This window comes from Triplophysa rosa, unplaced genomic scaffold (genome assembly GCF_024868665.1).
Source record: "Triplophysa rosa unplaced genomic scaffold, Trosa_1v2 scaffold429, whole genome shotgun sequence".
Lineage (NCBI taxonomy): Eukaryota > Metazoa > Chordata > Actinopteri > Cypriniformes > Nemacheilidae > Triplophysa > Triplophysa rosa.
Genome location: NW_026634433.1, coordinates 17,989 through 44,540, shown reverse-complemented (window position 1 = coordinate 44,540; position 26,552 = coordinate 17,989). Strand labels below are relative to the sequence as shown.

The following is a 26,552-nucleotide window of genomic DNA, read 5'->3' as shown; positions in this document are numbered from 1 at the left end:
ATAGCATGATCTTTAAATGTAAAATGCATGTTTTGAAACAAAAATAAGCCTCCGAGATAACACATACACGTGGCTTGTCAGTTACAATGGAAGGAGGGAACTTCCTGGTTGCTGTGTAGTCTGTTCAGTGGAGGCCAAATAGCTGTTTCAACGGCAATGCATAAAATGACTAAAAATGAATCCAAATGTTGTTTATTTGCATTGATCTTACAGTATGTGATTAGGTACACTGTGTTGCACAACATACTGTGTGCATTAGTCACAGTATGCATATTTGGGCCTAAGGTTGACATCCGAAATATCCACTACACATGGCATGCAAATAAATGTGTAGCGGGGACATTTCAGTGCATCATATCCATTATTCGGCGGAGGCCTCATAAGTGTTTCGGCGGCATTGTTTAAAATGACAAATTGTGACTAACTGTGACCCTCAGTGACCTTTGTTTCATCTCATCTTCCAGTATGTGATTAGCTACACTGTGTTGCATGACATTCTGTGTGTATTTGTCACAGTATGCATATTTTTGCCTAAGGTTGACATCCGAAATATCCACTACACGTGGCATGCAAATAAATGTGTAGCGGGGACTTTTCAGTGTATCATATACATTATTCGGTGGAGGCCTCATAAGTGTTTTGGCGGCACTGTTTAAAATGACAAAGTGTGACTCACTGTGACCCTCAGTGACCTTTGTTTCATCTCATCTTCCAGTATGTGATTAAGCACACTGTGTTTCATGACATAGCATGATCTTTAAACGTAAAATGCATGTTTTGATACAATAATAAGTCTCCTTGATAACACATACACGTGGCCTGTCAGTTTCAATGGAAGGAGGGAACTTCCTGGTTGCTGTGTAGTCTGTTCAGCGGAGGCCAAATAGCTGTTTCAACGGCAATGCATAAAATGACTAAAAATGAATCCAAATGTTGTTTATTTGCATTGATCTTCCAGTATGTGATTAGGTACACTGTGTTGCATGACATACTGTGTGCATTAGTCACAGTATGCATATTTGGGCCTAAGGTTGACATCCGAAATAACCACTACACGTGGCATGCAAATCAATGGGTAGTGGGGACTTTTCAGTGTATCATATCCATTAAGGAGGGAACTTCCTGGTTGCTGTGTAGTCTCATTTACACTACACGAGGACCTCAAGCCGCGAGACCCTTGGGGGCCCGAGTGACCCCAAATTGCACAAGTGTTTGCGTCACACCCCACGGGCGACATACCGAAAGGGCTAAGGCCTGGAGCCCAAAAAAGTTATTTATATTCCCAATCACACATCACTCTTCCTGCCCATTTGTTTCAATGGTAGACACTGCGACACAAGGCCGGATTTTTGCAGTATACTCATCCAAATGAAATACCCTTAGAGAGAAGCTAGGACCCCCAAACTTAACGTCCCGCCTCGGTGACCCGTGATGGTCGTGTGACCGAAGCCTCGAGATCCCCTGACCTCTCGAACCTCGTTTTCTGGAAATCGGCTGTACAGTTTAATGCTTGGGGCGGAACAAATGTTTCCAGGTATGGTGCCCGTATGGGTGGCCCGAGGGAGGTGCGAACTCAGGGCGTCGAATGCTGACACGTGGGGTCCCCTGCTGCGACATATTAAAGGGCCGAAACCGTAGGCTTACAGGAAGTGGTTTAAAAAATAAACAAAAATATTCCTTGAAAAATACAGACACACTTTTGTTGCTTTTTTGACCTTTGACCCCCTGAACGAGGTCGTGGGGCTTAACTCTTCAGAGGAGTGTTCTAGGGGTCACTAAAGAGTTAGGATCTAAAATCTTGAGACCCCGCGACCCTTCGGGGCCAAACGTGACGAGATTTCCATTAAATGCATACGGTTGCAGAGTCACTCATTTACACTACACGAGGACCTCAAGCCGCGAGACCCCTGGGGGCCCGAGTGACCCAAATTGCACAAGTGATTGCGTCACGCCCCCACGGGCGACATACCAAAAGGGCTAAGGCATGGAGCCCAAAAAAGTATTTTATATCCCCAATCACTCATCACTCTTCCTGCCCATTCGTTTCAATGGGAGACACTGAGACACAAGGCCGGATTTTTGCGGTATACTCAACCAAATCAAATACCCTTGGAAAGAAGCTAGGACCCCCAAACTTCACACCCCGACTCGGTGGCCCGTGACGGTCGTGTGAGCGAAGCCTCGAGATCCCCTGACCTCTCGAACCTCGTTTTCTGGACATCCACTGTACAGTTTAATGAATGGGGCGGAACAAATGGTTCCAGGTATGGTGCCCGTATCGGGGGCCCCGAGGGAGGTGAAAACTTAGGCCATCGAATGCTAACACGTGGGGTCCCCTGCTGCGACATATTAAAGGGCCGAAACCGTAGGCGTACAGGAAGTGGTTTAAAAAATAAACAAAAATATTCCTTGTAAAATACAGACACGCTTTTGTTGCTGTTTTGACCTTTGACCCCCTGAACGAGGTCGTGGGGCTTAGCTCTTTGGGAACTTGTTTAAGGGGGCACTAGAGACCCAGAATCTAATATCTCGAGACCCCGCGACCCTTCGGGGGCGAACGGAAGACCGACGAGATTTCCATTAAAAACATCCATTCTTTTAAACTGTATGACAGACTTTTCTAGAAGGGTCCCAGTGGTCCCACATTCTAGATTCTGGCACGTCGGGGGTCCCCGGTCGACATATTGAGACCGGGTGTCCGTAGGGCTTAGTATTTTTTTTACACCCGGTAAAGATATTCACCTGGCAATCCTCTTGGCTTTATGCCTTGTCAGAGGATCTTGAAAGATTTCAGATGCAAAATTCTTCACTTTTCAGGGGAATGTTTCAGAGATTTTTGCTTCGGGGGGCTGTTCTAGGGGGCTCTAGAGAGTCGGAAACTAAAATCTCGAGACCCCGCGACCCTTCGGGGGCCCTTCACGTCCCGACTCGGTGGCCCGTGACGGTCTTGTGACCGAAGCCTCGAGATCCCCTGACCTCTCGAATCTCGTTTTCTGGACATCCGCTGTACAGTTTAATGAATGGGGCGGAACAAATGGTTCCAGGTATGGTGCCCGTATCGGGGGCCCCGAGGGAGGTGCGAACTCAGGGCGTCGAATGCTGACACGTGGGGTCCCCTGCTGCGACATATTAAAGGGCCGAAACCGTAGGCGTACAGGAAGTGGTTGATCAAAAATAAACAAAAATATTCCTTGAAGAATACAGACACGCTTTTGTTGCTTTTTTGACCTTTGACTCACCGAACGAGGTCGTGGGGCTTAGCTCTTCAGAGACATGTTCGAGGGGGCACTAGCGAAGTGAAATTAGTCGGAATCTAAAATCTCGAGACCATGCGACCTTTCGGGGGCGAACGGAAGGCCGACGAGATTTCCATTAAACTCACACGGTTGCAAACCCACTCATTTAAACTACATGAGGACCTAAAGCCGCGAGACCCCTGGGGGCCCGAGGGACCCCACATTGCACGGGAGTTTGCGACACGCCCCCACGGGCGACATACCGAAAGGGCTAAGGCCTGGAGCCCAATTTTTTTTTATATTCCCAATCATACATCACTCTCTTTGCCTATTCATTTCAATGGGAGACATTTAGAAAAAAGCAAGACTTTTGCGGTACACTCATCCAAGTTAAAGACCCTTAGAAAGAAGCCAGGCCCCCCAAACTTCAGATCTCGACTCGGTGGCCCGTGAGGGTGGTTTGACCGAAGTCTTGAAATCTTCCGACCTCTGTACAGTTTAATGAATGGGGCGGAACAAATTCCAGGTGTTACGTTTTTTGACCGCATGGTGGGCTAAAATGGCCAAACCACCGCGGAACGCCACGAGACTCTAGGGGGCTTACAGTCGAACCTCCCCGAGTAGCCCGACCCGGCCCTGATGTGCCCGTGGGTTTGGCGTCCGTTTTCCCGGACCGCCAGGGCGAGAGGTCCGGGGGCGGGTCTGTCGGAATCCGGACCCCTCGCCCGGACGGGTCCGCGGGGTCATCAGACCCCCAGGGTGGCTTTCGGGAAAAGTAATGTGCTAGTGGACAAAAATGGTTTTGTGGTAGTGGGCGGGGCCTGGGGTTCCACCCCCTTTGATCTGAGGCCCAATGAGTGATGTAGATGATCAGTGGACAGATTGTGGTTTCGTGGTAGTGGGCGTGTCTGGGGGCGTGGTCCTGGTACACCCCATGCGTTCAATGGCCAGCGGGGACGAATAGCGGAAAGCAAGGACTCGACTCCCCAGCAGTAAGCTACCCCACCCTGAATGACCAGCCATTTAGCTGTGAAAGCGGCTATTTAGAAGGTTGGATTACCTCTGCGGAGGCTTACCTGAATGGGAAAAGGCTGGCGTGGACCACAAACGGTTTCGTGGACCGTGGTGGGGGGTTGGGTGGGGTTGTCTCACCAGGGTCTCCATGGCTCTTGGCCGCCCAAAGAGGTGTCCATTCACCCACTATATGGGGGCTAGCTATAAGTGTGGTGGTCTTACCCATGGGTAAGTGTAAATGGGTGTTGCATGATCTATTCAGCGACTACCGGGGATCCTTTTTCGGTGAGACGATCCATCGCCCCCACTATGCGCCATATGGTAGTTTATTTGAATGGGGAAATTTCCACGAACCAGTGTTAATTTCGTTGACGAAAACTATGATGAAAAGTATTCGTTAACGACATGTTTTCACTGATGAAAACGAGATGATAACTAAATAAAAATGAATGCATGATAACGAAAACTGTAATAAAAATATACTGTCGTTTTCGTCAACTAATAAAAACGAAACGAAAATATTCTTGTCCCACCTGGCGGACATCAGTTTGCACGCATGTGCTTATCTCATATAAACGGTAGAGAGAAGTCTCTGGGAGAAGGGGAAGCACACACGTGTATTCTGTGTCTCCACGCGGTTTACAAAGCGTCTTATTTTCCTTCACGATCGCTGGTAAAACGCCGCAAACTTGAAGCGCGACTGCAGGTGAGTCACCCCGAAACACATTACGAGGGCAGCACAAAGGTTTTTATATGCCTATGTTAACTTAACACGAGCTGCTGCATAACGTGAAATGCAACATAAAGTCAGCAAAAAGAAACCAGCGCTGTCCTCTACTGATTATAGAAGTGATGAAGTGAGTCAAACTGTACATTCGAACCAAGTATGTAACATGTTTGCATGATTAAAGAAATGTAATACAATTTATATAATATGTCTTTTTGAAAGCTATTTCTCATTCATTGCTGTATCAAGCAAAGACAGTGCAGCTCTTTCTTCAAAGAGGCATGCCATGAGCCAATAGCCTTTGAGTGTGAGCCCTGTCAGAGCGTTTCATTGGTTGAATGAACTGAATGAATACGCCCTACTTAACGAGTCAATTGAGTCAAATGGGATTGAATGAACTGGAACATGTCATTCATGGTCTAATATTCTGTGTTCCAACAATGCAAATCTAGTTACTGAACTTTTCTGAAAAATAAAGGTAATGACCTGGTTTAATTTCATTTTAAGGTGAAGTAAATTATGTCAAAACAGTTGAATCTTTGAATGGAAGATTTAATTACTTTAAGTAAATGATTTAAATCATTTAGATTTTAGTAGACTAAATATAATGTATATTTATTCGACTAAAATGTTTTTCATATTTCGTCGACTAAAACTAGACTAAAACTAAAATGATGGGGTTGACTAAAATGTGACCAAAACTAAATTGCATTTTCGTCAAAAGACTATGACTAAAACTAAATCAAAATTTGCTGTCAAAATTAACACTGCCACGAACCCACTAAAAGTGCTTCCTGAGTGAATTACCAACTCACTAGATTCCTTTAACTGCTTCCTATCCGTCGCTTTAAAGTGAGTCAATTAACTGCCAAATTGAGCCCGGCTAGCACAGTCGGAAGAGCATGAGACTCTTAATCTCAGGGTCGTGGGTTTGAGCCCCACGTTGGGCGTGTAAGAGCTTTCTGTGAACCTTGGTGCTTTTCACCAGGCCAGGTGACGGGATGGTTGTGCAGCTTCTTGGTAAAATACAGAAGGCGCAATGACTCTTAACCAATATGCGGCAAAAAGGGCTCTCTGAAAGCATCCTCTATATTGTCGTGCTGCGACGTATGTGGTTATGACTCTGCAAAGCTCTGCTGTTTGTTTCCAAATCAAACCAAGTCCGAGAAACGAATTTCACGTCTCGTTCTGCCGCCATCCCTCGCCTGCCTGCCACCTCTGTCGGTCTCTGTGGCGCCACCTGTTTGCGCGTTCGGCTGTGTACTACCTCCAATCAGGACGAGCTTTTTCATTTTTGCTGAGCGAATGGCGTTCTCCTGCTTCATCTTTGCGATGATTCCCTGGCCAATCCCGTGTTGTGTCTTCTTCTTTGCTGAGCGAATGGCGTTCCCCTGCTTCATCTTTGCGAGGATTCCCTGGCCAATCCCGTTTCGTATCTTCTTCTTTGCTGAGCGAATGGCGTTCTCCTGCTTCATCTTTTCATCTTTGATCAGCCAGTCGCCGCGAAGAGGCGGGGCTAGTTTTTATTTTCAGGTGTTACTGTACCTCTCGGAATGTAGCGGATCGGCAAGTTCATTAAGTTAATTTCAACAGCGAGAAAAGCAAGGTAAGATAAACTGCTTTAACAACAATAAACTAATATATATTTACATTTTCTAGCATTTTAAAGAATTAATCTTGCGAATAAGTAGGGTGTTTTTTTGCGTTATGATTGCGATCTTGATGTGCTGGCATCCTGCAGCACTTTTCCTGTCACTGTCTTTTAAGATGAGCTACATTAACATTAACAACAAATGCATATATATTTAACATTTTACAAAGTTTTTTTTGTGTTCTATCAGGACTGTGATGTGCTACTACAGCACTTCTTATGTTACTGTTATACTGTCTCCTGTGATGAATTAAGTTACTTGAACGACAATAAAACATTCGTGGATTTTTATTTTTCAGTGTGCTTCAAGACGTGTTTTAAATAACGAGTGTTTTAATTTTTTTCTTTTGTGTTATGATCGCGATTTTTATGTGCTGGCAACATGCAGCACTTTTCGTGTCACTGTCACTAAGATGAGCTACAGTAACATTAACAACAAATGCATATATGTTTAACATTGTCTCGTGTGTTATGATTCATTAAGTTATTTTTAGTGTTCTATCGTGATCGTGATGTGCTAGTGTACAGCACTTCTTATGTTACTGTTATACTGTCTCCAATGATTAACTACATTAACAACATCAACAGATGCTTATAGTTTTCACTTTTTTCTCGAATTCTATGATGCATTACGTTGCTTACCCTTTAGATGGAAAAAACATGGTTTTACTACAGTTAAAAGCAAAAAAACATGGTTACTGTAGTAAAACCATGGTTTTGCCCTGAGTAATCAACCTGTTACTACAACCACAAAAAAAACATGGTTAATTTTCGTATAGTGTTATGATCAATTGCTATCTTGATGTGCTTAAAAACTGCAGCACTTCTGATGTTACTGTCTCCTATGATGAACTAACAGTTATAATAACAACACTAATACTGTAGATTCGTGTATTTTTAGCTTTCAGTGTGCTTTAATGTGTTTTTTATATCATTATCGATCATGATACTGGTGTGTTGTTGTTAAGAGTGTGTAACTGTGTTTCTATAATTATAGAACACAGAGTAATAAGTAGTCAAGTCATGGGCTAGTGTTATGTTACTAATCAGTGTATGTAATCAGTAATTCTAATTCTAAACATGCTTCAAATGTTTCAGAGATGTCTAAAAAGTCACACAAGGCCTTCGGGGACGATGAGTGGATGTTCAGTCTGCGACGGTTTGCCAGCACAGGGGTTTGGCCCTCTGAAGCTGGCAACAGACCTGCTCCCCGTCAGAAGAAGTGGTTTGAACTCTTTCAGAGGGTAAGTACTGACAAAAGTTAATGAGAAAACATGCTTAAACCCATTTAACCTAACCTAGAGGTCTTTATTTGCACAGATAGATAAATGTCCAATGCAGGTCCGTGGCCAGGCAACACTTTTTGGTGGACCACAGAAATGCCTTTGTGGATTCCACACGCCTAAGGTATGCATGTCAGACGTTCAGGTATTCATCTCTTTCATGTCACGTCACACTAGGACCACACAACCCTTTTTGTGACAAAAACTTGTATGCCTTCAATGTGTTCTGCTGTGGGATTCAAAAATGATCCCACAGAGATTTTTATGTTTATAAAGCTCAATAAAGTCATGCTGCTGTTTACATCCCTGACCATAGATTACAATGTTTGCTTTGTCTAGTCCCATAGCTCATGCAATGATGAAATTGCGGGGAGCACAGAGGTAATTGTGAAAGTCTCTGGATTTTGCTCCATTATTCAGAAAAAATGTTTTGCAAAACGCATTTTAATTTTACTTCAAACCGTTGAGATGTCAGCATCCATTTCTCATATCAATAATATTTATGTTACAATACTGTAAAAGGCTGTATTGATTAGTGTATACTTGTAAATAAAAAAGCTTCATAACTTGAATATATATTATGTGTACTACTGTGTCAATATAAAAGACAACAAACTAGACGTATCCTCAGATTACGATGCACATGTTATATTTATGACCTCTTAACACAAAAACACAGCAAGAAATAAAAAAAACTAAAAAGACCAGTTATTACTGATTTTCTTTTTATTGAGTGTTACACTTATAAAGCTTCTCCTACTTCCGCTTCTGCCCTCAGACTCTCGCTGGCGTACACAGATGGATTGTGGATTGAATATATGAATGTCTATGAATTATAGATTTTGCGATGCCTGTGCTTATTTTGATCTTTAAAAAATACCATGACTGAAAGGTGATTAAAACCTGCTTTCTACACTCTTGAGTCTGCACTCTCCACAAGTGCTCCACCTGCCTCCACTCCTTCTTCTGTTTCGGCCTCTACATCAGCACCAACCATTTCACGGCCTGCACTTAACTTATCAACGGTAAGCAATTATTTTAATATTTGATATTGTTTAAGATTGTTTGTGTATTCTTCAATACGGAATTCATACAAATTTCCTTTGTACAGTTTGTATGATTTTACATGAATGACAATCTGTTCTGTCATCTCCCTCTTTTAGTTTACAAAGAAACGATTTGGAGGATCCATTAGTTCAGCAGCCAAACCCAACCTAAATATACCAAGGCGGATCCAGGTAATTTCAAAAAGACCTTAATATGTTTTATCATTATCACCGTCATTATTATGTTGATGTTAATAATGTGCAATATTTATATTCACAGCCTGGTAGTCATAGTCTGACTCCTTCAGCCAGTCAGTCACCTGCAGCCAGACCTGCTCCTTCAGCCACACCACCTCCTTCAGCCAGACCTGCTCCTTCAGCCATTCCTTCTCCTTCAGCCAGACCACCTCCTTCAGCCAGTCCGTCAAATATTACTTCAGCCGGTCCTTCTCCTACAGCCAGACCTGCTCCTACATCCTCAGTGAGTACCCGTCTATTTGTTCCGGCATCTGTAATTACATGTACAGTACATATGGGTCAATCTATAATTGGGGGTACATTTCACATCAACCAAAAATTACAGAACAAATATGTATGAATTAACTTCTCTGCATCTGACATTGACAGCATATGACGTAGTTTAGATATATTATTAAGATGGAAAATTTTACAGGTGTTGGTGACGTGGCTCTCAAATGATAGAGAGCCATACTATCGAATAGAATAGAATGGCAAGATTCTTTGCTGACGACGAGGGTTTTATGGAACACCTGTCAATAGTTATACAGTATTCTTGGTTGTTACTTTATAGCAGTTTTCGGTCCAATAAGTAACACTTCTGTTTTGTCAGAGTTCAGTAATAAAAAGTTGTTACTCATCCAGTTTTTTTTATATCGACTATGCATTCCATTATTCAATGGAACTGCTGTGTTTCATGAGGCTTCGAGGAAATATAAAGTTGAGTATCATCAGCATAACAGTGAAAGCTAACTCCGTGTCACTTTATTATATCTCCTAGAGGTAGCATGTATAATGAGAAGAGCAGAGGCCCTAAGACTGAGCCCTGTGGGACACCATACTGGACTTGCGATTTGCGTGATACCTCATTGTTTATTGCTACAAATTGAAAACGGTCAGATAAATAAGATTTAAACCATTTCAAAGCTATTCCTTTAATGCCAACGTAATTTTCGAGTCTATGTAGGAGTGTGCTGTGGTCAATGGTGTCAAATGCAGCACTAAGGTCTAGCAGTACCAATAACGAGATACAACCATTAGCTACCTATGGGAGCCGTGCCAAAAGTGTCCGTCACTCAGTTTGGCAATTACCTGTTTATTACAGCTTTGTAACATGGTTATTAACCTCAAAATGACAATACATGTGTAACTTATTTAATGGGACCTTCATAGGTAAATGATGGACAAAGCCTATTAAGGGTCATTATAAGCCTAAGTAAGGAGTTATGTAACTTTAACCAACAGTAGAGTGTATGAGAGGCTTAGCCCTTCACAATGACGTGCATTAAGGCTCACAGTTGTGCTCCAGAAGCTTAAAAATGGTGTGACTACTAGCTACCAATGGGAGCCATGCCAAAAGTATTACGAGTGGGATGTACATTGTCAACCTATGTGAGCCCTGTCAAACAAGTTATGTGTGGCATGTACATTCGTAAACTATTTAATGGGAGCCTCATAGGTAAATAATGAACAAAGCCTATGGAGACACATTCCTTCATGATAATTTATATTAAAGCTCAACATTGTACTCTACAGACTTAAAACTGTGTAAATTTGCCTCCTATGTGACAGGTAAGGAGTGGGATGCATTTTTGTGAATTGTGATTTTGTGCTACAGTTTGGGAATCCTTAGTGCTTTGTCACACATGCCTATTTCTTACATCTGTATTTTTTTTGAAGGGGCCCTCATACGTGGTGAATGCACAAAGCCTCTAAATTACCATTATTTTCTTTGGCAATGAGTTATACAGGTAAAACCAATAATATTGTACACAGAAGATACATTCCTTCACAATGATGTACAATAAAGCTCATAGTTGTGCTCCAGAAGCTTAAAAATGGTGTTTCCATTAGCTACCTATGGGAGCCGTGCCAAAAGTGTTACGTGTGGCATGTACATTTGTAACTTTTTGAATGAGACCCTCATAGGTAAATAATGGACAAAGCCTATTAAGGGTCATTATAAGTCTAAATAAGGAGTTATATAGCTTTAGCCATCAGTAGAGTGTAAGAGAGGCGTAGGCCTTCACAATGATGTATAATAAAGCTCATAGTTGTGCTCCAGAAGCTTAAAAATGGTGTGTCCATTAGCTACCTATGGGAGCCGTGCAAAAAGTGTTATGAGTGGGATGTACATTGTCTACCTATGTGAGCCCTGTCAAATAAGTTATGTGTGGCATGTACATTCTTAGCTTATTTAATGTGGCCCTCATAGGTAAATAATGGACAAAGCCTATTAAGGGTCATTATTTATCCTTGGCAATGAGTTATATGGCTTAAACCAACAGTATGGTGTATGAGAGGCACAGCCCTTCACCATTACTTGAATTAAAGCTCACAGATGTGCTCCAGAAGCATAACAATGGTGTGTACATTAGCTACCTATGAGGACCCGTCAAATAAGTTACGATTGGCACTTCCTGTGACTCGGCAAAACCATAGGAAGTACCAGTCATAACTTATTTGACAGTAGCCTCGTAGGCTTACAGTGGACAATAATGTAAACGGTCAATTTTTTTGACTGTAAAAAACTTTCTTCTGACAAACCTACAGATGTGTATCCTAGAAGCACCCCACATTGGTATATTGCACACATCAGGCTATTAAAATGCTTATTTAGCATACAAACGCACTTTTCATAGAAATTAGTCTCTCACCAGCATTTTCAGCAAAACAACTGCTTTATTCTTGTACAAAAACCTCGGGGCTTCGAATGCTAGTTCGAGGCACCCTCATGCACCACATATCTGATGCCCGTACCCCTCGCTGTACGGCAAGTGCTCGAAAAAAATCACAAAAAATATTCAGATAAAATAAACGGCCCACAACCTCCCCAAAACGTGCAATATAGGACATAACGAGGCCGTACCGTCTTCAAACTTTGGGAACCGAATGAGGGGGCAGCGAGCAGCTACAGAATTTGAATCGGGGTCATTCGGAGTCCCCGGGGCCGTTCGGGGGTCTCTGTACGATAGCCACCTATGAGAGAAATAGGATATGTTGCAGGTGTCAGAGGCTCCCGTACCGGCCGCAGAGGCCCCAGGAGCCCGAAACCTAACAGAAAGTTGCGTCACGTGGCTCTCGACGACATACCGATAGGGCTAGGTCGGGCTATGAAATTAAGTATTTTTTATTATTTTTCATACATCTCCCTCCCTCGCATTGATCTCTATGGGCCATGTGACTGTAAAAGGTAATTTTTTATGACTGTAAACAGCTTTTGTATGACAAACCTACAGCTATGTATCCTAGAAGCATTGGAATATTGCACACCTCAGGCTATTAAAATGCTTATTTTGCTTACAAATTCACTTTTCACAGAAATACATCTCTGAACAGCATTTTTAGCAAAATTCTGATTTATTCTTGTACAAAAACCTCGGGGCTTCGAATGCTGGTTCTTCACACCCTCACGCACCACATATCCGAAGCTCGTACCCCTCAGTGTACGGCAAGTGATCGAAAAAAAATCATAAAAAATATTCCAGAAAAATAAACGGACCACAACATCCCCAAAACGTGCAATATAGTACATAACAAGGCCGTTCCGACTTCAAACTTTGAGAACCGAATGAGAGGGGCGGCGAGGAGCTACAGAATTTGAATCGGGGTCATTCGGAGTCCCCAGGGCCGTTCGGGGGTCTCTGTACGATAGGCACCTATGAAAATAATAGGATAGGTTGCAGGTGTCAGAGGCTCCCGTACCACCCGTGAAGGCCCCAGGAGCCCGAAACTTTACAGAAAGTTGCGTCAGTTGGCTCTCGACGACATATTGAGAGGGCTAGGTCGGGAAATTAAATTTAATATTTTTTAATTATTTTTCATACATCTCTTTCCCTCGCATTGATCTCTATGGGGACTTGTGCCTTCGAAGGCCTCGTGAGGCAGTTGCTTTCCAGGTGGAAATCTGTCTCCGGAAGCGTCTACGGACGCGGAACTCGATATCCCGGCTTGGGAGACCCCACGGTATACCGTACCGAGTATTAAGACCCTACGACCTCTTGACCCCTGTATTCTAGAGCGTACATTTGCAACCTATATGTAGGCAGCTGGTGTCTTTTGGGGCAAAGTGAGAGGTCAACGAGGTCTGAGGGGCGCGGAAACCCAGAACATGACCCAGGGCCCCGAGACGAGACAAATACATGAATTGCAGGTCGATCAGACCATTCTGTACCCCAACCCTAATTGTCCACCGAGAGCTTATGAAAACGAATGGGATAAGTTAAGTGTGCCGGCGGCTCCCGTTCAGACCCCGGGCGCTCAAGGGGCCCCAAACTTTAGATTCTAGTAGTCTGTAGGGACTTGTTTAACATACCATGAGGGTGGCTCTCTAGAACCGTGGGAAATGATTTATAGTGCGGTTTGCAAAAGTCTCTCATGCAGGCTTCTTCATTTCTTAGCCTGAAAGACCCTCTTGAATGAGCAAACTGAACAAAATTAAGGTTCAATCTTTTTTCAAGAATAAGATACTTCGAGGTGACCGAGAACCACGGTACTCAATATCCCGGCTTGGGAGACCCCTGCGGTATACCGTACCGAGCATTAAGACCCTGTGACCCTTTGACCCCTGTATTCTAGAGTGTACATTCGCAACCTACATGTAGGCAGCTGGTGTCTTTTGGGGCAAACTGAGTGGTCAACGAGGTCCGAGAGGGCACGGAACTTTAGAACACGACCCAAGGACCCGTGATGAGGCATATACGCGAATTGCAGGTCGATCAGACCTTTCTGTCCCATTTGTCCATCGTGAGCTTATGAAAATGAATGGGATAGGTTAAGAGTGTCGGCAGCAGCCGTTGGTCTGCAGTGGGATCGAGGGGCCCCAAACTTTATATTCTGGTAGTCTGTTGGTCCTTGTTTCACATACCGAGAGAGTGGCTTACTAGAACCTAGGGAACGTTTTCTAGTGCTTTTTCTTGTGTGAAAAGTGTTGTGTACATTAGTAGCCCACCGACGGACTGTCAAATAAGTTATGACTGGGACTTCCTGTGAACCACCGGAAGTCCCAGTCATAACTTATTTGACAATAGCCGTGTAGGCTAACCGTGGACAATGCTGTAAACGGTCAATTTTTCATACTGTAAACCCATTTTCTTGTGACAAACCTACAGATATGTATCCTATAAGCGCCCCGTATTGGTATATTGCACACTTCAGGCTGTCAAAATCCTCACGTGTTATTCAAATGCACTTTTCACAGAAATAAATCTCTGACCAGCATTTTCAGCAATATTCTGCTTTATTTTTGTACAATAACCTTGGGGTTTCGAATGCTAGTTCGTCACAACCTCTTGCATCACATATTCGAAGCCCATGCCCCTCGCTGTACGGCAAGTGCTCGAAAAAAAATCACCAAAAATATTCCAGAAAAATAAACGGCCCACAACATCCCCAAAACGTGCAATATATTACATAACGAGGCTATCCTGCCTTCTCCCAGTCTGCCGCTGCTGGATCATCCCAGCCTGAATTTTCACAGTCTGCCGCTGCTGGCTCATCCGAGCCTGTCTTGTCCCAGTCCGCCGCTGCTGGCTCATACGAGCCTCTCTTCTCCCAGTCGGCCTCTGCTGGCTAATCCCAGCCTGAATTCTCACAGTCTGCCGCTGCTGGCTCATCCCAGCCTGACTTCTCCCAGTCCGCCGCTGCTGGCTCATCCCAGCCTGACTTCTCCCAGTCTGCCACTGCTCATCCCAGCCAACTACATCCACAGTCCAGTAGGCACAAGGTTCCACCTCTCAGGACCCTGAGGAGCTTTTGGTATGTACATTTCACAATAGGAACTTGCCCTGAGCAGAAATTAATTTGTAATACAAAGAAATAATTGATACTACCATTAAGATTTAAGTCATTTTACTAATCTGTTTATTTTCTTTACCATTTCAATTGATTCCGTTTTAGGCTGTGGATGAGAAAAACATTACAGGAATGGACCGGGTGGACAGACTGGCTGAGTATTTGGTAGAGCTGAGGACAAGTACAGGGTTAACCCTCAGCAGACAGCAGGTTAGCAAACAGTCATTAGCAAAGTCCTAAAAAAATCATTATTCAAAACACAGTGTGACTGGACTATGTATTTTATGTTTCCTTTTAACTCATCTATGCCTCTATACTTCTATTGTTCTTCAGGTTGATGACATCGTGTGCCTGTGGCAGAGCCTGCTTGACTATGACAAGCAACGGGTGAAGTTTGCTGCTAGACACCAGGACAGGCTGGGTCACGACTGTGGAAGAAGAACCCAAGCGCAGGCAGGCAGTGAAGGGGTTAACAGATACAAGATTTTATTTCTTAACAAAAAAACAGAAACCAAAACACCCACGATGGGGGACAAACACAATAATCAACGACGCTAACAAAGACAAAGAAAAACTTCCCACGAGGGGGCAAGACCAAAACCAAAGAACACTAAAAACAACAAACTTAACTAAACAGGACTCACGGACAGGACAAGGCAAGGCAAGGCAAGGCAGAGATACGGGGTCAAAACAAAACAGCAACATAGCAAATCCAAAGAACAGGAGAACACAATACACGCACAACAAACGTAATACACCAGCACAGGACAATGAAACATGAGGGTATACTGTATATAGGCAAGACAAACGAGGGATAACGACACAGGGCAGGTGTGGGTAATCAAACACTCAGGGAAGGATAACAAGGAAACGAGATGGCGGGAACAGAGACGAGACACTGGAGAGAATGTATATTATTGTCAAAAGGACAATAATACGTTTCTCTCCACACATAACCAAAGGCTTTGTCATGACTCTGCTACAGGACCAAGAAAAACATGACTAAATGAAGCAGAGCCATGACAGGCTGACCACAGGGAGGTTCAGGTCTCCAAAAAAGAAGGCTGTTTTCACCCCTGGAGTGGACAGCCTGAAACGATGTGTGTTGGGGTCCACAGCTTCACCTGCCCAATGGCCAGACTGCTGTCGTCTTGTGGAGGCTCTTTTCATCCGGCTCTGTCGCATACATCAAAGTCCGAAGAAGAAGGGAACGTGTTCGCTTAGTCGCTAGTCCCTCATTTTACATGATTACCGCAAGATCCAGCAGCTGATCCTCTCTAACGGTGCCGTCATGCAAGACACTAATCTCCATCTGGTGGAGATCAATCAGACCACTCTGGTCCAGTGGCATAATGGCAGGGTTAAAAAGCAAGATCAGACTCTTCTGCTTCAGGGAGTTGATCTACCTGACCCTCTTGGTGTTGCTGCTGAGGCTCTCCCACCTGCCAGTGTCCGTGCTGTTGCTCAACCCCAGGTCCAGGGAGGACTACATATCTACAACCTGCCACAGAGCACAGCTGGACAAGCTACTCTAAAAAGGCGCACCTCTTGCAACACTACTGAGGCAGTCAGACCCAAGCAGACAATCCTGAGGCCAATAATTCCTCGCCCTGTAAACCTGTTCCTGAATTTCCCAGCCCGACTGACACCCTTGACTCCCACACTACCCCTACCTTCACACTGGTTGTTGTCCCTCAAAACCCTCTTCCTACAGCCCCAGCTACTTCGAATTTAAATCCTCAACCCAGTTACGTCCTCCCACCTCCTGCCACAGTCTGTCAGTCTCAACCCACTGTCCCTCGTCCATACCACAGAAAGGTTGAGGCAAACACCTGCAGGAAGTGTGGGCAGTTTAGGACAACAGCGACCGGACACAGCCAGTATAGAGGGACTATCTACTGCCCTGCCACAGAGACTCTTACAAAGGAGCAGTGGCTTGAAAAACTCAAGAAAAAGAAATAGATCGTTTAAGTGTTAGAATGTGTATACTTTCTATATACCGTTTTCTAATATGTATATAGTTTTATGTGCGCGTCACAGGCGGAGACACTGTCCGCTATACTAACGAAGACTCATTTAGAATGTTGTGGAGACTTTCCTAATCCTCCTCTGGTCCACAATGGCATTCTCTTCAGATAATCACACTTTAACCTGTTGTTGAAAAGAAATTCAATAGAGGAAGAAGGAGGCCTTACCATGTCCTTGAACTGCTTCAGCTAGAATTGTCAGAGACTGGAGATTTGTTCTTCATTTCCCAGGCAGATCCAGATCCTAGCACCAGTGGTCGGCAGACTGTTAGCTTCAGGGACATCTCTTCAGAGTTGTCAATTGCATCATTTTGTTGATGGACAAGAACTTCACTTCGTTAGCCCCTCCCAGATGGAATGGTTACGGAGGAGCCCGCACCAAAGATAACCCCCTTAAACACTGCGGTACGACATAGGAAGTGCGCTGGTTCGAGAGCTGGTGGGTGTAGCTCGAGTTTCTCTTGATCTACGCATTAAAACTTCCGCCTTTTACGAAAGATTTCCGTGGGGTGAAACCACTGTGAGTTCAATGTGCTTTTGGACGGCTCCGCTCACAGCGGGCCTCGGTGAACGTGTTAGGAATCAGAGAGTTTAATAATCCGCCTCTGTCGGATTGCCTGTGCACATCGCTGTCTCCTGGCTGTTTTGGGGCTCTTGGTTTTCTCTGCTTGTTGCGAGTTTATTGTCAAATGTGCTCAGATAGATAGAGAGTTTTGTGCGATGCTCTTCAAACGTGTGGTTTTACTACGCTTCCTCTGGCTGGAAAACAGTTGACGTGCATATCCCCTCCAAGTCGGGTGCTGCGGTCTCCCATATGGCCTAGCCGTTAGGTTCCTGGTTTTCACCCAGGCGGCTCGGGTCACATCCCGGAATGGGAAAACGGTGGGTTTCTTAGCTGCTCTTTCACTTGGAAATACCTCGTTGTTTCACAGTGAGGCAGCTGTGTAGGAGGTCAAACAAATTGCCACTGATCTTGTTTATGAGCCTTTCTGGGCTCCTCCTACTTTTAAGGCCCTTTGCACCATCCAAATTCAAGTGAGCACACAGTATTTACCTTCTATTGTAATGTGCTTCCTGAGGCCTCAGGTAACATGTGCTGGATACACAGTGTTGTGTCCCGAGTGCCGACAATTCAAAAGTACAGCAGGTACAGCGGGGACCTTTTTTACGACACGTCCTATCACTGTCTTCACATTTTGAACATCACCTCTACATAGAAAACATCCTAAACGTCCAACAGTGTTAAAGTGGACAATCCCGTAGGTGCAAAAAGCTCCTTCTGATCCAGCAACCGGTTAGCTAGCAGCAGTCAGTCAAGCCTAAGTGCGACAGCAGCCACAAGGCATCGCTAACAAGGCTTCCAAGCACAAAGAACCAGTGACCACAACGTGATTTGAATACGCAACCTTCTGATCTGGAGTCAGACGCGCTACCGTTGCGCCACGAGGCCTCTCCTTGGCCTACACAATCACGGTGCTCCTAGTCATGCTCTGGCGTAAAGCCTCGTGACGGTACCTCCGTCCCGATGGCCGAACAGACATGCGTCAGCTGTGCTGTATGTGGCAACGAAAACCTTAGCGCGTCCCTGGGTGGGCTCGAACCACCAACCTTTCAGTTAACAGTCGAACGCGCTAACCGTTTTCGCCAAAGCTGGGGAACAATAGTCTGTTTGGGGGTGGGGAGAAGGGAGAAGAAGGGGAAGAAGGAAAAAGAGAGAAAATAGAGGGAAAAGGGAGAAAAAATAAAGAAAAAAGAAAGGAAAGGGAAAATTTAACCCACCTTTCACATTTCTGTATGATTTTTATAATATTGATGTTCAAATTTCTTAGAAAATTGCCTTTTTATTCATTTCACAGGGCAAATCGCTGATGCGAAAGACGTCGGTTCGAGTCCCACCCCTGACGAGGTTGAAATCATCCAGTAGTCTACAAAGAGATCTGATTATGAATAACGATAAATTACCTGTGACCCAGGTTAATTTCTGTGTGAAATTATGTAGATTTGTGACTGGAAACTGCATAAAATGTATGCATTCATTTCTTAATTTATAACAAAATCACTGTGTTTTTATCATAACAGTATTTCATTGAAAGTATTTTTTCATTGTATGGTATGTTATTAGTATATATATATTATATATATATATATATATATATATTGTATATATATATATACATAATATATATATATATAAATACATATATATATATATACAATATATATATATACAATAATATATATATATATACAATAATATATATATATATAACATAATATATATATATATACAATAATATATATAATAAATATATATATATAATTTATATATATATATAATATATATAGTAAGTAATGATAATAATAATGATAATCATTTTCACCCAGCCTCACAGAATATGACTGAAGAAAAGAAGAGTCAATGCTCTAAGATCAATAAAATGTTTTATTTTTACCAATAAATTATGTAAAAAAGGTCAGATTATAAATTATAATAGAAGCAAATGCACACAAGTAGAACTAACATTAATGAATATAAAAACACTTAAAATTATACAAAGTCCCTGAGTGGGCTCAAAACACCAACCTAATAATAAATAAAAATAGATTATTAACAGTAATAAACACAAGGAACTAGAAACAGTATAAAACTATATAAATATTAGCAAAGAGTATTTAAAATAAATATATAAACATGAAACATTCTCACCAACCTAATACAAATTAAAAAGAGAAACATAATAATAGACAAAGACAAACTTTNTGCAAATAATAGTTTTGAAGTCGCTGCTAGATTTTTCATTTGCGCTTTCCGAGTTTTCGTTTACGCTTCTCAATTTTTCGTTCGCCTTTCTGGCACAATGCTCACGTGTGGGCGGGATTTATGGCCACTTTACTCTCATTGGTTAGTGAGATTTGGATTGACAGCTCCCTGACCAGGAAGTCGAAACTGAAGACAGTGCAGCGGATTAGAGAGCAATCTGTTTGCGGTTTTCTGTATAGTATTGTTTTAGTGTTTGTACTTCAATTACTTTCTTATTTTTAGATAAGCAGTGCAACCGAAAGTGTTTATGCTTCTATCTTTAAATGTTTGTTTATAGTTTAAGAAGTCTCTCTTCTGCTTTTCTTTAACCTGTTTTATGTAGGTGTGTAAATACATAATGAAATTGATGTTTGCAAGAGGCAGACTAAATGAATAAAACATTCTAAAGGCCTCTAATTATGTCACCTTATGAATTTGTTTTGTTGTAGCGTTTAAAAAACATAAATGTCATTTGAATGTATTGGTAGTGTTTTATGAGGTGTACATCCTGTGAATGTAAAGAAAGGGGTATAATACTGTACATTCACCATGAGTTTAAAAAGAAAGATACAGTACTTGACTTATAAGTGGACTTAATTCTTAAAAAGGAGACTGTATGCAAGAGCGACATCGTCATCCTCCTCCTCAGCTGGACACAAGTCACCCTCAGGTACATTTATGTAACCGAGATAATAAAATCGCTAAAAGTTTCTCTGTACAGTAACTATGCAGCAATGTTTTCATTTAGCACGTTAATTTCTCACAACCCAATAATCAAAACGAAACTTAAAAAATTGTTAAGAAATCATGTCACATTCTTGCAACTGAGTTTATTGTTTTCATTATCAAAGTGTTTTTTTTCTTTCTCATTGTATATTTTTGTTCGTTTTTTAAAAGTTTGCGTTCATTCTTATTGGCACAAAAGGAATCCCATACATTTGGCAAGCTCTCCTAGGAGGAGCATTATGTGTGTTATCACGGGAAACACTAATCTGATTAGAAGTAAAAAAAAGATTACACAACCGAAATAACAGATTGAGTAAAGCTAGTACAATGGCGTTATATAGCAACCACGGAGAAAAACGCTATATTTAAACACAAAGAAACAACACAAATACTAAAAGGAAAGTTATGTTCATTCATAATTAAGCGTGCAGATAATACTACAATGAATTAAATGGAAGGCGGCAGGATGAATGAGACGATTATGAAAGTAAGCCGGAAGAGTAAGTAACAAACAATTACTCATAGGGCGATGCTGACGTCTGCACAAGGTTTCAGCACAAATAGTAAAAGGTGAGTTAAAATGAAGTAACTTACCTTTATTAAATTAGTTGAGAATGTGTAGAATAATGCGAACGCCGCTGTTTCAGTCTTCAAGCTGAGATGAAAACAGTAAGGGCGACTTCAAACTTCCCGGTGTGCAAAAACACGGCAGAGCGCCACGGGAGCGTCGGTGGCCAAAATAATATTGCATCCGTAGTGTTTTAGCACTACCATTTAAAATGAATGGGAAACGGTTTAGGGCCATTTAGCTAAACAAATCTCGCCCTCCGCCCGCGTGGCAGGCGAGAATTCTACCACTGAACCACCAATGCTGAATGGAAACGTAGCTTACAGGGTCTGCCGCTAACACCACGGGTCCGTTGCTCATAGGAGCACCACGTATGGCCGTTTAAAATCTTGAATTTGATGAAAGCAACTTATTAGAGGTCTCGGACCAAAAGCACCAGCCAATGCAAGTAGCATTTGCATGGAATTGGGCCAGAACTTCCACTTTTATTTGATGGCACCTGGAGCCAGTCCTCCAGCAGGGAATCAAGGGTTCTAGCAACAAAAGAACAACGCTGCTCCGACACGATTTCTTTAAAAACTGCTGCGGTGTAACAGTCACATTTCTGATCAAAAGTACCATCCTACCTGCATTGGCTGGGAATTGAACCCCTGCCTCTTAACCAGGAACCAAGTATTCTACCACTGATTCTAAACAGAATTTCTAAGAGCAGCTGCTAAACTGATCCACTTGAAGCTTCCCCTCACACCACAGGTAATTTGCACATAAAGCAGAAGATGTGAACATGTCGATAATTGAATTGGATTTATGGCTCACGTTTTAATAGAGGCTGCCATGAAAGGCCACTGAAAAGGCTGGTCTAACTGTGAGAACAATCACACTGATCGGTCTCGCACTTGCATTGGCCGGGACTCGGGTCTACCACTTGGGAAGCGAGAATTCAACCACTGATCCACCAATGCTCACTGGTAATGGTGCCTCCAGGGTCTACAGCTAACATCACACGTCCGGTGCTCATAGGAACACCACGTATGGCTGTTTAAAAGATTGAATGTGATGAAAGCAACTGATTAGGGATCTCACTCCAAAAGCCAATGCAAGTAGCATTTGGGCCAGAACATCCAGCTGATAGGGCAGCTTTAGGAGACCACCGAGAGCTGCAACAGCTACAACTCCAATGAAAAGCACCAACCTGTTTGCATTGGCCAGGAATCGGACCCTGGTCTACCGCATGGCAGGCGAGAATTCTACCACTGAACCACCAATGCTGAATGAAAACGTAGCTTCCAGGCTCTGCCTCTAACACCACCCATCCGTTGCTCATAGGAGCACCACGTATGGACGTTTAAAATCTTGAATTTGATAACCATTTTAACTGTGATTTTTAAATATCAAAATATTACTGTTTTAATTTATTTTTGATCAAGTAATTAAGACTTTGGAGAACGTAATAATCTAAAGCATCTTTCTGGTCACACGCCTCTGAACAGTGGTGTATAATTCCATCTAACATGAGGTAAAATTATTGGACAGTTATATTTGATGAGTTATAATTCACTGCATCTATTATAATCTTTCATAATTCACTGCATGATTATATAGACGCAGGACCCTGGAGTTCCAGCCTCTGTCCCCAGAACCACTCAAGATGTGACCGCTCCTGCAGAGTCATGCAGTATCGTCTCCGTAAGTAATCTCATATTTTTTCATTTTAAAGGTTATGAAATTTGCATATTAACTGTTACAGCTCATTGAAGTCACACCATTTTGCTCTGTTCACTTTTGACATCTAATTTTATTTCTTTGACTTCTTATTTCATGTCAAGTGATGAGAAAAGGCTAACATATTCAGCCAGCGGAGCAGCACCAGTACAAGCTACCCGAGAGCACGGCAGGCCAAGCAAAGCAGAGGCAGACTTCTGTTGGGCGACCCCTTCTCAGACCCAAAGCACCAGTTCCAAGCCAACCGTTGGTTACACCATCAGTACCTGGAGCATCACTGCAGATGGTGACCAATGTACTTGTGCCAGCAGCAGCAGGTTTCCAGAGTGTGCCCATGTTCCAGTATGTGCCAATGGTCCAAGGCATGCCGACGGTGCAGGGTATGCCAGTGGTGCAGCCACTGTTACAGCCCACAGTTGTCCAGGTCACCGCCTCACAGCCTGCTGCACCCGCTGCCAATCCAGGTGCCATACCCAAGAGACCCTACAGAAGAACTGTGGAGGCCAACACATGCAAGAAGTGTGGCCAATTTAAAACAAGTGAAACAGGTCATAGCCAGTATAGGGGCAGGGTGTACTGCCCACACACTGAGACTGTTTCAAAAGAGGTATGGTTGGAGGACATGAGAAGAACCACCTCCAAATAGTGTGCAACTATAATGTATATAGTTTTATATAAATAGTGTTATATGAACAAGTTGTATCATGTGATTTGAGTGAGTTTTGTAGTTATTTATTATGTTTTAAAGGCGTTATCAAAGGCTGAAAGGCCTTTTTAGACTTACTTGATTTTAAATACATTCTTTATAATTGTATTTGTTTGTCTTTTATTTATTTTTTAATATTCTATTTACCGTTATGTATGTAGTTTTTTTAAACGTGCTATTTAACTTATTAAACGTTTTAATTTAATATTCTTTATTCTTCTGTTAACATATTTNGCCAATGCAAACAGGATGGTGCTTTTCATCGGAGTTGTAGCTGTTGCAGCTCTCTTTGGTCTCCTAAAGCTGCCCTATCAGCTGGATGTTCTGGCCCAATTCCATTCAAATGCTACTTGCATTGCCTTGTGCTTCTGGTCTGAGATCACTAATCAGTTGCTTTCATCACATTCAATCTTTTAAACAGCCATACATGGTGTTCCTATGAGCACTGGACATGTTGTGTTAGCTGCAGACACTGGAGGCACAGTTTCCAGTGAGCATTGGTGATTCAGTAGTAGAATTCTCGCTTCCCAAGCGAGAGACCATGGGACAGATTCCAGGCCGATGCAAGTGTGATTCTGGTGCGTGTGATTGTTCTCACTGTTAAACCAGCCTGTTCAGTTCCTGTGTGCTTTTGGGTGTGTCTGTTCAGTGGCCTTTCACGGCGGCCTCTATTAAAACATGGGCCATAAAACCAATTCATCTATTGACACGTTCACATCTTCTGCTTTATATGCAAATTACCTGTGGTGTGAGGGGCAGCTTCAAGTGGATCAGTTTAGCAGCTGCTCTTAGAAATCGGTTTAGAATCAGTGGTAGAATACTTGGTTCCCTGTTAAGGGGCAGGGGTCCAATTCCCAGCCAATGCAGGTAGGATGGTACTTTTGATCAGAAATGTGACTGTTACACCTCTATGTGCAAATTTTGTGGACCCCAAGAGCTGTGTGGCTAGCTGCTTGTCACCTGCCCGCAGCAGTTTTTAGAGAAACCGTGTCGGAGCAGCGTTGTTCTTTTGTTTGCTAGAACCCTTGATTCCTGCTGGAGGCCTGGCTCCAGGTGCCATCAAATAAAGGTAGAAGTTCTGGCCCCAATTCCATGCAAATGCTACTTGCATTGGCTGTTGTTTTGGCTCGAGATCTCTAATCAGTTGCCTTCATCAAAATGACTACTTAATAAAGCGTGACAAAATGTTGGACCGTTTTTGATCAATTTAAGGTGTCACTGCTGAACAGCAGTGTATATCGAATGTATTTGATTAAAGCATTATGCAATACTGTAAAGTTCTGATCTTATTTAATTACAGTATGGTTTCCTATCGCCTCCAGAGATAGGACTGAACGCCCCTGCATCAGAAAGGTGCACAGAACCCTAAGCGGACAGAACCCTGTAAATTACTGACTGTCTGTGAAACGTTGTCGGGGCCTAATGTCAAACACAATGGTGGAAACGGCCCGCAGAAGATGCCTTTTCGAGGTAGTGTGGCCGAGCGTTCTAAGGCGCTGGATTTAGGCTCCAGTCTCTTCGGAGGCGTGGGTTCAAATCCCACCGCTGCCAGTGGATCTGTGCTCCGCTGTGAGCGTAGTTTTTCATTTGCCTCCAGAGCCACATTAGCTGGTTCAGGTGTGCTTGATGAGGGATGAACCTGCACTCACCTGCCGTACTGAACACCTGCCGCTCCCCTTGAGGGCCTACACCAAGAACTTGATGCACACCATCACGATCCCTGATAGCTCAGTCGGTAGAGCATCAGACTTTTAATCTGAGAGTCCAGGGTTCAAGTCCCTGTTCGGGCGATGGGAAAGTCACCTTTACCTTGTGAGCTGTGGCCCCGCCCTGTGTTATGAAAAGAAAACGCTTTGCTTCAGCGCATGCACCAGGAATTCCTCGAGACCTCAGCAAAACCTGCCAACCCTCAGATGTAGTCAGCGAGTCCTGCTAGTGCAGGTGCCGTGATCGTATAGTGGTTAGTACTCTGCGTTGTGGCCGCAGCAAGCCCGTTTCGAATCCGGGTCACGGCAGGACATCACATGCTGTGGTTGATGTGATCCTGCCAGTCCCTTTTTGACGTGTCCGTTACGCTGCCGGCTCGTCCCTCTTTGCCGCACGAGTTAAGCCCAGAGGGCACTTAACCTGTTGTAGTCGTGGCCGAGTGGTTAAGGTGATGGACTTGAAATCTATTGGGGTCTCCCCGCGCAGGTTCAAACCCTGCCGACTACGGCTGTTGTGCTTTTGGCGTTCGCTTTGTCGGCCGTACAGTTCCGCGAGTTGCTTTGTTGTTTTAACCCAAGTCGGTAGCATGGGATGAACAGAGAGTGAGAGAACACGATGCAGCCCTTTATAGATTCCCACGTGTTTGTTTCGAGCGGCTCTGTAACAGATGGAAAGTGTTCCTGATACAACCAGCCTAATGGCTGGTTGCCAGTACGCTCGCCTGCTTTTGCTCAAAGTGCAGTTGACACGCTCTCTCTGCTTTTTGTAAATGCGTCTTTCATGCGGGATTCCATCAAAACTGTGTAACGAGCACCAGGAGGATATAGAAGCACTTGCTAGCTGTTGTACCTGGTTGAACTTGCGGCTGTACAGCCATCTGAGCTATACAGTGGCGAAAAAGGGCCTGCTGAAACTGCAGTCCTGTGGTAGCGTGGCCGAGCGGTCAAAGGCGCTGGATTAAGGCTCCAGTCTCTTCGGAGGCGTGGGTTCAAATCCCATCGCTGCCAGTTTGCGCTCAGGGTTCGCATCTCACTTTCATGTACCTGCAGACCATCTGAGCCAAATTGGCCGGTACAGGTGGGCTCGGGGCTATGCAACTGCGGCTAGGCTCACCTCCAGGGACAGGGTTGAATAACCGAGCATTGAAAAGTTACGCAGAGCTCTTATGCCTGGGCCTCACCAAAAGATTTTTTTAAATCTTATTCGAGTTTCAGACTGTGAGAGAACACAAACATGAGGGCAGTTTTTAAAACACGTCTGACTTTCACTTGCCTGCCAACTCCAGAGCCACATTACCCGGTTCAGGTGT

General features: G+C 43.4%; 1 protein-coding gene, 1 long non-coding RNA gene and 6 other non-coding genes across 8 annotated transcripts; 7 read left to right on the top strand and 1 right to left on the bottom strand.

Annotated features, from left to right (window-relative positions):
* Positions 1-5,854: 5,854 nt before the first annotated feature.
* trnak-cuu (transfer RNA lysine (anticodon CUU)) lies at positions 5,855-5,927 on the top strand. Its single transcript has one exon. It is a non-coding gene; the product is annotated as a tRNA-Lys (tRNA).
* Positions 5,928-7,465: 1,538 nt separating this feature from the next.
* On the top strand, positions 7,466-9,555 carry LOC130550778 (putative uncharacterized protein DDB_G0290521). Its single transcript, XM_057328289.1, has 5 exons — positions 7,466-7,872; positions 7,949-8,035; positions 8,835-8,936; positions 9,075-9,149; positions 9,238-9,555. The coding sequence occupies exons 1-5, from the start codon at positions 7,729-7,731 to the stop codon at positions 9,553-9,555; spliced, it is 726 nt and encodes a 241-aa protein (XP_057184272.1). The 5' UTR covers positions 7,466-7,728.
* A 5,135-nt stretch (positions 9,556-14,690) lies between these two features.
* On the top strand, positions 14,691-15,407 carry LOC130550781 (uncharacterized). The gene is made up of 3 exons (XR_008962491.1): positions 14,691-14,951; positions 15,093-15,197; positions 15,321-15,407. It is a non-coding gene; the product is annotated as an uncharacterized LOC130550781 (long non-coding RNA).
* Positions 15,408-18,392: 2,985 nt separating this feature from the next.
* On the bottom strand, positions 18,393-18,464 carry trnaw-cca (transfer RNA tryptophan (anticodon CCA)). Its single transcript has one exon. It is a non-coding gene; the product is annotated as a tRNA-Trp (tRNA).
* A 6,541-nt stretch (positions 18,465-25,005) lies between these two features.
* On the top strand, positions 25,006-25,087 carry trnal-uag (transfer RNA leucine (anticodon UAG)). Its single transcript has one exon. It is a non-coding gene; the product is annotated as a tRNA-Leu (tRNA).
* A 166-nt stretch (positions 25,088-25,253) lies between these two features.
* Positions 25,254-25,326, top strand: trnak-uuu (transfer RNA lysine (anticodon UUU)). Its single transcript has one exon. It is a non-coding gene; the product is annotated as a tRNA-Lys (tRNA).
* Positions 25,327-25,668: 342 nt separating this feature from the next.
* trnas-uga (transfer RNA serine (anticodon UGA)) lies at positions 25,669-25,750 on the top strand. The gene has a single exon. It is a non-coding gene; the product is annotated as a tRNA-Ser (tRNA).
* Positions 25,751-26,168: 418 nt separating this feature from the next.
* On the top strand, positions 26,169-26,250 carry trnal-aag (transfer RNA leucine (anticodon AAG)). Its single transcript has one exon. It is a non-coding gene; the product is annotated as a tRNA-Leu (tRNA).
* The last annotated feature ends 302 nt before the right edge of the window (positions 26,251-26,552 follow it).

Bases quoted from the DNA above. Each gene is read 5' to 3' on its own strand.
- LOC130550778 (XM_057328289.1), top strand. From the start codon at position 7,729: ATGTCTAAAAAGTCACACAAGGCCTTCGGGGACGATGAGTGGATGTTC. The intron at 8,036-8,834 runs GTATGCATGTCA...TACACTCTTGAG, and splicing joins GTGGATTCCACACGCCTAAG to TCTGCACTCTCCACAAGTGC. The intron at 9,150-9,237 runs GTAATTTCAAAA...TTATATTCACAG, and splicing joins ATATACCAAGGCGGATCCAG to CCTGGTAGTCATAGTCTGAC.